This window comes from Alligator sinensis, unplaced genomic scaffold, assembly GCF_000455745.1.
Source record: "Alligator sinensis unplaced genomic scaffold, ASM45574v1 scaffold1643_1, whole genome shotgun sequence".
NCBI classification, from domain to species: Eukaryota; Metazoa; Chordata; order Crocodylia; family Alligatoridae; genus Alligator; species Alligator sinensis.
In genome coordinates, this window is record NW_005842687.1 from 728,762 (window position 1) to 738,922 (window position 10,161).

The following is a 10,161-nucleotide window of genomic DNA, read 5'->3' on the forward strand; positions in this document are numbered from 1 at the left end:
TCATTGATTGAGGTGAAGCTAAGATAGTTTTGGGATGTCTCTGAGCTCTGTAACCTCTGAGCTTGATGTATGAGTGATGGTTGAATTGAAACACGCATTGCCTAAGTGCTGTTGTTGGGGGCACACAGAGCAATGCAGTTCTGGTCCTTATTCCTCCTGTCCTACATGAAATGGGTGTTCTCTTTTTTTACCAAAGCTTCCTGTTATCCAGTAGAGTTCATCCTGCAAAGAAGGAGATGTTTTAAATGTCCAAGGTTTATAACTGTAGTAAGATGTGAATATGGGATGACTAAACTGCTGTGTTTTTCTAATCAGTATGCAAGCCAGGTGACTACTTAGAAGGACATTGCAAAGGCACAGGTGGTACCTAGTAACATTGCCTTTCACTGCAAATTAGTTGCCTAAGTGCACTTTGTGCATGGGAAAAATCCACCTGTTTAACCATCTTGGGTTTTATCGACACCACTACAGTATGAACCTATCCTTTCTGCCTGCAAGGAAAATGGTTGCACTGAAGTCAGCCATAAATATCAAAAGTGTTTGTCTACAGCAATAAAGCGAGAGCAGTAGATAGGTGACTGATAATCACAAACAAGATACCTAACTGATGTAATGGTGTCTGTGCCCCTAACATTCATATTAAGGTCATAGTAAATAACAAATCTCTTTGTCAGCAGGTACAGAGAAGAATTTCTTAGTGTGCCTCACTCTTAGCACAAGTGCAAGAAACTAACGATAACCAGAATCTTACTGAATAAAGTTCATCAATTTAAAGCAAAAATAACTTGTTTTGTAATGAGTCTTGGACTGCACAACTGTACAGCGGCTCTTGCTGACAAGAGTGCAGTTCAGGCTGCCTCCGTAATGGAATTAAAAGGATGCCTTCTCTCAGTTGAAATTATAATAATCAAATTGAATGCTTTTGTACTCCAGCATTGATTCTTCTGATGAAAGAGAGGGTGAGACATTATTTGAGGGGGAGGAAGACACCCTGAGGTTTTATTTTTGCACAGGCTTTATTTTTTTTCCTCCTGCATACCCAGTTCATTTCTTATCATAAACAAGAAGATACATTAAAGAGAAGAACTGTGCTCGGTGGGCTGTTATCTGGGAGCTGATGTAAAAGATTTACTTCAAAGCAATTGCTACAGAAGAGAGAGAGATCTGGCACTCCTCATGAACTGTAGGGCTGGGCTGAGCCTCCTTAACTCTGCTGTGTACTACACCTAGGAAAGGACTAGTGAGATTTTACATTTGCATTCATACTTTTGAAGTTTAGCAGTTTTATCCTCTCTGACCACACACAAAATTGTTTTTAAGACCTGATACCAATGACAGAATTATCTTCCCTAGGGGATAAGATGTCTCCGAGGATTGTTAATGGGATGCAGAGTTTTTTTTGCCTATCCACAGCTGGGGTTACAGTCTGACCTAGACCGGTATCAACTGAAAGCTGTTAGAGTCTGACGGCTGTAAAAGTAGTTGTTCGACGTATCCTTTAGAAAATGGGCCGAGGCAACCATCACAGTTAGATCTTAATCTGACAATATGCAGTACAAATAAATAAGTAAAACATTTAAATAAAATGGGTATTCTTAATCTGATTAATTTAAGGCCCCGCATTTTATTCCCATTTTAATAGGAACTTTCTGCTAGAATGCTAGAGAGAGTTTCCAAAGGCTGTCATTCAGAGGCAATTTTTCAAGTTTTACTTGAAGTCCAAATATTCCATAATCCTTCCGTTTGGAAAATACAACAATAACCACTATATTTATTCCATCTTAGGGGTCAGTTTGCTGATACCACATGGTGCTATCCCTGAAGAGAGTTCATGGGAAATTTATCTTACCATTGGTCAAGGGGAATCCAGGTAAGAACCACATGGCAGCTCTTTCTTAGAGCTGGAGTATCATAGAAAATTAGGGTTGGAAAGGACCTCAAGAGGTCACATCTAGTCCAACCCCTTGCTTAAAGCAGGATGATCCCCAACTAGATCATCCCAGGCCTTAAAAACCTCCAAGGATGGAGAGATTTCACAACCTCTTTGGTGTTCCAGTGTTTTACTACCCTCCTAGTAAGAAAGTTTTTCCTAATACCCAACCTAAACTTCCCTTTTGCTGCAACTTGAGCCCGTTGCTCCTTGTTTTGTCATCTGCCGCTGCTGTGAACAGTCCAGCTCTAGCCTGTTTTGAACCCCCCTTCAGGTAGTTGAAAGCTGCTATTAAAACCCCTCTCAATCTGATAGATTCATAGATGTTAGGGTCGGAAGGGACCTCAATAGATCATCGAGTCCAACCCCCTGCATAGGCAGGGAAGAGTGCTGGGGTCAGTGCTGCTCTCCTCTTCTCTAGACTAAGTAAGCCCAGTTCCCTCACCCTCTCTTCCAAAGTCATGTGCCCCAACCCCCTAGCCATTTTTGTTGCCCTCCGCTGTACTCTCTCCAATTTGTTCGCGTCCTTTCTGCAGTGGGGGGCCCAACACTGGATACAGTACTTCCAATGTGACCTCACCAGTGGTGAATAGAGGGGAATAATCACTTCCCTTGATCTGCTGGCAATGCTCCTACTAGTGCTGCCCAGGATGCTGTTAGCCTTCTTGACAACAAGGGCACACTGATGGCTCATATTTAGCTAACTGTCCACTGTAACCCCCAGGTCCTTTTCTGAGGAGGTGCTGCTTAGCCCATCAGTCCCCAGACTGTTCTGGTGCATGGGATTGTTCTGTCCAAACTACAGGATTTTGCACTTCTCCTTATTGAACCTTGTGAGATTTCTTTTGGTCCAGTCCTCTAATTTGTTGAGGTCTCTCTGAATCTTAGCCCAGTCGATTTCTAGCCATAATTATATCACGTAATGGAATGTGGAGGCCTCATTTCAGACTCATTTATAATAGCATAACTCCAATGATTTCAGAGGAATTGCATGATGTCAAGAAGAGTAGTTTGAGTACTTTTACTACGACACTAAATTCAGCTATGAAAAATCTGTTGAATGTCTGAAAATCTCAGGTAAGGAGCTTGGCAATTTGCAGGTCATTTATCTGAATATTCCCATTGCTGGTATCAGTTGAATTGTTGTTAACCTCCATCCAGTGGAGGATCTGGTAGTCTATGTTCAATTGATGAATGGGCTCTCAATTCAATTCCTTGTTTATAGATATGTCCGTTGTCTAAGACATCATAAGAGTCTGTGTCCTCAGTAGCTGTCTTGGCAATGGCCGAGTCAACGTGGGTACAGGAACTGTCTTTTGAGCATTAGGGGTAGTCTCCCTATGCTGCATTTGACAGCAAAGGTGATGTTTGAAGAAGTGTTAAGTTGTTTTGATTTCTCCAAGATTTCCCATTAAATTTATTTTAAATGAGGGGGGACAACACAAAAACAAAAGAAGTACGAAATCTGCTAAGCAGATTTTTAAAACCCTTTTTTGGTTTCTTTACACAGTTGCATCATGTGCTGCCATTGCCGCCCCATCACACAAAATGAACATAACTCTTCTGCAGACATTTTTTAAGACCATCTCATTGGAGGTATTGGGAGGCCTAATTCTGTTGCAGTATACACCTCTGCACACCTAGAGTGATTCCATGGTATTCAGTAGAATTATCTCAGACCTACTTATTACAGTGACACTGGACTTGGGTCCAAAGCCTCTCACTGTAAAATATGTTTTTTTTTTCCCCTTATTGCTGTGAAAGAAAACAGTCAGAGAAACAGATGGTTTTAACAGATTTGGATAGCTGTTCCCATAAAAGGATTTGTTGGTTCCCACTGGCTTTAACTTTTCACACAACATGGGTTGTACAGAATTGAAGTGCTATACCAGTTAGTTGTTTCTCAGAGCCCAATGGGTTCTGCTGATGCACAGCGCTAAGTTTAGCTCAAGTTATTTTTTCAATTCCAACAGGTCCTAGCTGGAAACTCCACTGAAGCCCCGGGAGACACAATAGACATAGCAAATAGAAACTTAACCAAATTGAGCGCAGCAATTGAGGACAGGTTGTTTAGGTCGTGAATGTAGCATAATGTCCCAATGCTAATAAAAAGAGTTGGAGTGCAGGTTTGAAGGAGAATATGGTTGCAAGCCGTATCTTTCAAGCTCTCACCGTTAGAGGCTATCCTTTATTTTTGTAACTCGAATTTCATTTTCCTAAGGCCGCTCTGATCTTGTTTTGTTCCATAGCCCTACGAATCATTTACAGCATTTTGTTTCTAAGTGATGTTCGTTCTATATTGAATCATCTGACTACCGAATGCATTATTTTTCTTAAGTGACCCTTTTGATTCATGGCATACTAATTCTGGTGGGGATACTGTGATATGAAGGAACCTGGCAGATATTAGGGTTTGCACTGTTCTAAAAGTGCTTTGAGACTGGGGGATGAGAAATGCAAACATCCCTCAATTAAAGATTCCCAGGAAGACAGATGAGTTTGCAGACACTTTGCAAATGGTCAAACATGATAGTAAAAGGAGCTGAAATTTTCCCAAATACATCCACCAACTTTGGGTGCCCAACTTGAAATACTGATGTTGTTCAGCACTCTAAAAAGTCATTTTCAGGTCAGTCATCCAGAATTAAAATAGTTTTGAAGGTTAGCCCTAAATATTTTGGAAGAGGCCCTAAGTATCATAGAAGAGGCAGTGATATCCCTTGCCTACAAGTCAGATTCCCCAAATAAAACATCCCCAAACCCAGAAACATTGGCTTTCAAGTACTCTCAGATCATTAAACAATACTCAGAGTCCCCCTAGACTTTCATTCTTAACATTACCTTAACTGTCAGTACCAAAACTATCACTACTGTTACAAACGGCAGTTCTTTTCCTTTCCACATATTGACACTGCAGTGTATTTGATTTACACATGAGAAACTTAGATATTTTATGGGTTGTTTTTTTACCCTTTTGCTGCATGCATTCTGATTTTCTTGGTCCTCTTGGGTAAATACAACTTGTCACTTAGTTCTGTGATGATGTATTGCTCTTGAGAGTTTATCACAATCATTCCAGTGTACTATATTTTACTTGGATATATTTTTCCAAATCAGGCAACCTTGGTCTAAACCTTAAATAATATTAATATAAAGGTAAAGATCAGCACAGCCTGGACACACAACAGTATAGCCTTTTACTCTTGCTGCTAAGCCCTGGTATGTATCATTTACGGGTTTGTTTGTACCGTTGCTGAGTGTACTTTACTTGCTTCACTTACTGTTTACAATGAGATTCTTCATCTTAGTGTCCTGTCAAATCTGTCTAAAAAGAGTCAGTCCAGTACTTGGATAAGAGATCTCTAAGGAATACAGAGGTACTGCAGGAAGCAGAAATGGCAATTTAGGTTTTCATATTCCGCCAGTCTCCTTAGTGTCACTCACCCCCCTGAGCATGTTGCTAGCTGGAGCTTTACTGCTGCAGGTCCCACCTACAAAATGAGAATAATCATTTTTAAAAGTAATTAAAGCTATTTGGAGATGGCAGCTTTTTGCAAGAGGAGGCGCATTTAACTCAAGTGCCCTGGCCAACTTCAGTCCTGACTTGTGATATTCTTCTGCCTAACTCCATGTTGTTGTCAAATGGGTATTGTAGTCTGCTGTACTCACTGTCCTAAAACTGTCATACAGTTTTCTCTCTGGGCTGCTCAACAACAGCTGCATTGCACCCTCAGTGGAGACTGCATTACAGTGAGGAATTAGGCAATCCTTTTATTTCCCTTTTCACATTTGCCTCTTTAAGAGGGGTAGTGAGACTGCGGGGTCCTCTGAGATGGCTCCACAAGACCGGACAGAGAAATTCAAATTGTCTTTTTAAAAAACAAATAGAAAACAGGTTTTTCAAATGCATGGCCCTTACCTGCCCTTTTCTGAGCCAGGGTCAAGACCCTGGCCCTACTCGTGCGGCTATTTCTTATGGCTGCCTCTAGATACCTACATACACAAGGCCAGATCCTAATGCAAAGTCTCTGTGTCAGTTTAGACTAGCTGAGGCCCTGGTCCGCCTATTCTCCAGCACAAACTGTTAGCTCTGTATCGTAGCTGTGTGCTGCACCACCTCCACCATGCAGTTTTTCCGACTGAAGTTTGTATCCTTCATTTTTTTTGTCCGTCTGTTTGCCTGATGCCCACAACAGATTTCCTCACCTTAGCCAAATAAAGCCGGGAACAGGTTTAATTTTATTTGAAAATGTCAAGAGTCATGAAACAAAACTGACAAAGCCATAAGGGAAATACAGCATGCCCGAGTAAGGGACTAACCTAAGAGGGATGGGGGTGAGGAGGGGAACTCAGCTAGGTCACATAACTACAACGTTAGCCATCTAAGCCCAGGGATAGGGGAGGGAGGGGGTTGTGATGCTGAGAGAGAAAAAAGATAGATACAAACAAACCCATAAAAAAGTCCACAATGGTGGAGGGGGTAGGTTGAACAAAGAAGTTACTCAGTCCATAGAGTCCTATCACAGGGCTCCTTGCCAGGTGGCGTGGAGTGGTCCGTGGTTGAGGAATAGCTCTCAGTCCATCAGGTGCAGGGGAGGAGTTCAGGCAGTCCTCTCTGGGTCTGATCCAGTGGTGGTCAGTCTGGCGAGGTGGGTGTACTGGCACTGGCCCATGATGCGCTCAACGTTAACGTTGTTGGACCAACGTGGATGGTGTCAGACACCATGAGATGCCGCATCAGCTTGGCATAGCGGCGGGAGACGTGGCAGGCATGCAGAACACTCTTGTTGCTGGGGCCTCAGGTTCCAAGTGCTCCCACAATAAGCACGTCCACCGTCACACTGTAGCCATGGTTCCTAGGATGTCGGCCAGTGGGGCGTTTTTTTCCTGCTTGTGAGCCCGGGCATTGGTGAAGGCTTGGCATCAGTTCTCGAAGGGGATGGTTATGTCCATGATCATGATCTTCTTGGCCTCCTCATTGGTGATGACAAGGTCGGGTCGCATCTGGCTCTCACAGCCCGGGACAGTGTGGTTCGCAGAGACCTCCCCCCATGAGATCCTGAATGGCCTTTGCCAGGCAGTCCTGGACAGCTTTGTGGCAGAGCTGCCAGGCTCTGGCATGAGGCTTATAGGCACACAGCACGTTGGGGAGGGTCTCCATCTCATAGCTGCACTGCCGGCACCTCTTGTCCTGGTGACTGTAGCGGATGGCCCCGTTCAGAGGCAGGCAGTTGAGGCGGGCGCAGTGGAGGAAGCGCCAGTCCACAAAGGACATGAAGCTCCCACTGGGCATGAAGTGGTCCCTGGAGTCTCATTTCGAGGTGATGTCAAAGACTTTGCCCTGGTCAGGTTTGGCCCTCAAGTTGCTGGCATACTTGTTGTCGATGGCGTCCTTCAGGAACCGTTCCAGGAAGGTCCCCCTGGGAGGCATCATGGTGACATGGTTGGCATGCAGGGCTGGCAACAGCGAGACTCCTGCTCGTGGCGCTCCTTGGTCCAGGTCCAGGTCCAAGTGCAGCTGATGCTCTTCCCAAGGTGGTGCATGATGTTGCAGGCTCGGTTCCAGAGCGAGGAGAAGTCCCTGCTGTCTCTGCCAAACTTGCCCTCCACCAAGCCACTGAGGAAGGTGGCTAGGTCATGTCAGGTGGGTTGCCTTGCAATCCTCTTGCATGCAGTCTCCTCAAGGGAGCTGGTGGTGATGATACTTACTGTCGGGTCTGGGCAGGTTAGGAGGTGGTGGGCATGGGTGACCACCACGATGTCACACAGGTCTTCCATGCGGGGGATGTTGGCATCTCCCTGCCAGTAGGGGACATGCAGGACCTCGTTGCTGGCCGTCAGCGGTAAGTGCCGCCACTTTTTTAGCAGCCAACAGATCTCGGAGACTGCCTTGTTGAGGGGGGTCTCAAGGACTGCCAAGCCTCTCAGGACAAACACGACACAGGGGGATGAGGAAGGTGTTCACCGCATTGATCTTCTGCCAGGGGGCCAGCATGGATGAGTCTAGCTTGCAGGCATCCTCCACAATCCCATCGATGGTCTCCTTTGGCGTCTGTTTGGCCTGGTGGCTGGTGGTGATGCCAAGGTGGCAGTATGCCTCGCCGTCATTGCATTTGTCCCTGACATTGTCCCAGAACAGAAACATCCCAAGATACCACGTTACCCTTCTAATCAGGGTTTAGTGAGTGACTGAGTGCACTGCTGTTTTTCTGTCACTTATTCAACGATGCAATCCCAAGATACTCATTCAGATGTACTTTGAGATGTCCCAGGAGAACCTATTCAAACTTCTTATCCCATGAACCTTTTTTAGCATTTATCCTGGGATAATAGGCATGGATGTCTAAATGATGTAACTTCAGGTATTATGTCGGGTTTTCTGTCAGGGTTGACCGTAGTTTTGCTAAGACATTAGATGGTTCATGGATTCACAGATGCTGCTGAGGAAGGGACCTCAACAGATCATCGAGTTCGACCCCCTGCCTGGGCAGGAAAGAGCGCTGGGCTCAGATGCCCCCAGCCAGATGCCTATCCAGCATCCCTTAAAGACCCCCGAGGTAGGGGAGAGCACCAGCTCCTTTAGAAGCCCATTCCAAATTTTGGCCACCCTTACCGTGAAGAAGTTTTTCCTGATATCTCACCTAAATCTGCTCTCTGTCAGTTTGCGACCATTGTTCCTAGTTTTTTTTCTTCTTCTTCTTCCTTTAGGGCACCCCTTGGGGTTACTAGGAACAAAAGTTTTATATAGGATAGTTTGGATAGGGATGATCCTGCCTTAGGCAGGGGGAGTACTAGATGACTTCTTGTGGTCCCTTCTAGTCTTACATCTTTATGATTCTATGACTGCACTTTGTCCCAGGATAAAATGGTTTATCCCACATAAATGCAACATCTGTTTGTAGCGTAAGTGCGAGAACTGAATTTTTGGGGCTTTCCTCCATTTTAGGTTGGAGGTTCCTTCCTACTGCGTAAATAAACGGGCTTTGCCCTTTGTTTCTTTGCTTTCTTTAGCTATGCTTTCATAATTTACATTATGGAGACACTGAGCAAACTGTAGTGACTAATTTAAAGCTTTTTCTTTTATGAGTGGGAACATACTCTTGTGCAGAATAGCCACCCTGTATCCCTTAAGCCTTGCCATGAATGCTTGAGTAGTGGCCCTGGCAGTTGGTAGAGGTTTGTGCTATAAGAAGCCAAAGCAGATGAAAGCTCGGTACCCAAAGGGGGAAGCAGGAAGTCCTAGATTCCCGATAGAGGCTTTCCTCTCTTCTCCTCAGCCTGAAAGCTACTTTCAAGTAAGACTAGATGGAGGAAAATTGGCTGGTATTTCTGAAAAGAAGGGACATTAAAAGAAGAAAATAACTGCATACTGAGTAAATATTTAGTTACAATAGCTTAGATAGCTAAATAATTACTGGAGTTTTTCTTTAAAAACCAAGAAAAAGACACAGTGTTGCCTCTGAACTTTAAAGCCTGAAGATATTTTTCCAAAACTTAATCTGAAACCTCTCTCATTTTTTTCTCTGATATCTGAAATCCTTTGTGAGAACTTTCATATTCCATCCCCATCTGCTGCCATAGTTTTTTGATCATTTTCAATGAAAGATTAAGATATGTGAAGGGAAGGAAGAAAAAAAAAAAACCTCCAGCTGTTTCATCTGCAAGGGTTCTGCCAAAGTGAATTAAAATGGGTTAATTAAAGACAAGTAGCAAATTTTACCTACTGTTTTATTTTTGTGGGCAGAAACAGAGGTGGTGAACCAGACCAGAGAATTACTATGGGGAGATATTTTTTAATGAAATCCTATAAAATGAAACAAAGGCAAACACTAATTTAGTTTTCTATTACAATCCCATTTTCCCTTTTCAGAGTTGAGACAGTATCAACATATTTTGCAGCCATCTTAACTTGGGTAGAATGAAAGAGACTTGTCTAGCAGCAGCATAGAGTGCTGGCATGACGGAAATTTGAGTTCATAGATTCATAGATGTTAGGGTCAGAAGGGACCTCAATAGATCATTGAGTCCGACCCCCTGCATAGGCAGAAGAGAGTGCTGGGTCTAGATGACCCTAGCTAGATGCTTATCTAACCTCCTCTTGAAGACCCCCAGGGTAGGGGAGAGCACCACCTCCCTTGGGAGCCCGTTCCAGACCTTGGCCACTCTAACTGTGAAGAAGTTCTTCCTAATGTCCAGTCTAAATCTGCTCTCTGCTAGCTTGTGGCCATTAT

The 10,161-nt window shown here is 44.0% G+C and overlaps 1 protein-coding gene across 1 annotated transcript in view; it reads left to right on the forward strand.

The window, feature by feature from the left end:
* The window catches only part of UNC5D (unc-5 netrin receptor D), a 329,440-nt gene that overhangs the window by 280,929 nt on the left and 38,350 nt on the right, over positions 1–10,161 (forward strand). The window contains exon 15 of the mRNA XM_014524862.1: positions 1,786–1,870. Coding sequence (XP_014380348.1) covers positions 1,786–1,870 — 85 coding nt within the window. The remainder of the gene's footprint in view (positions 1–1,785; positions 1,871–10,161) is intronic.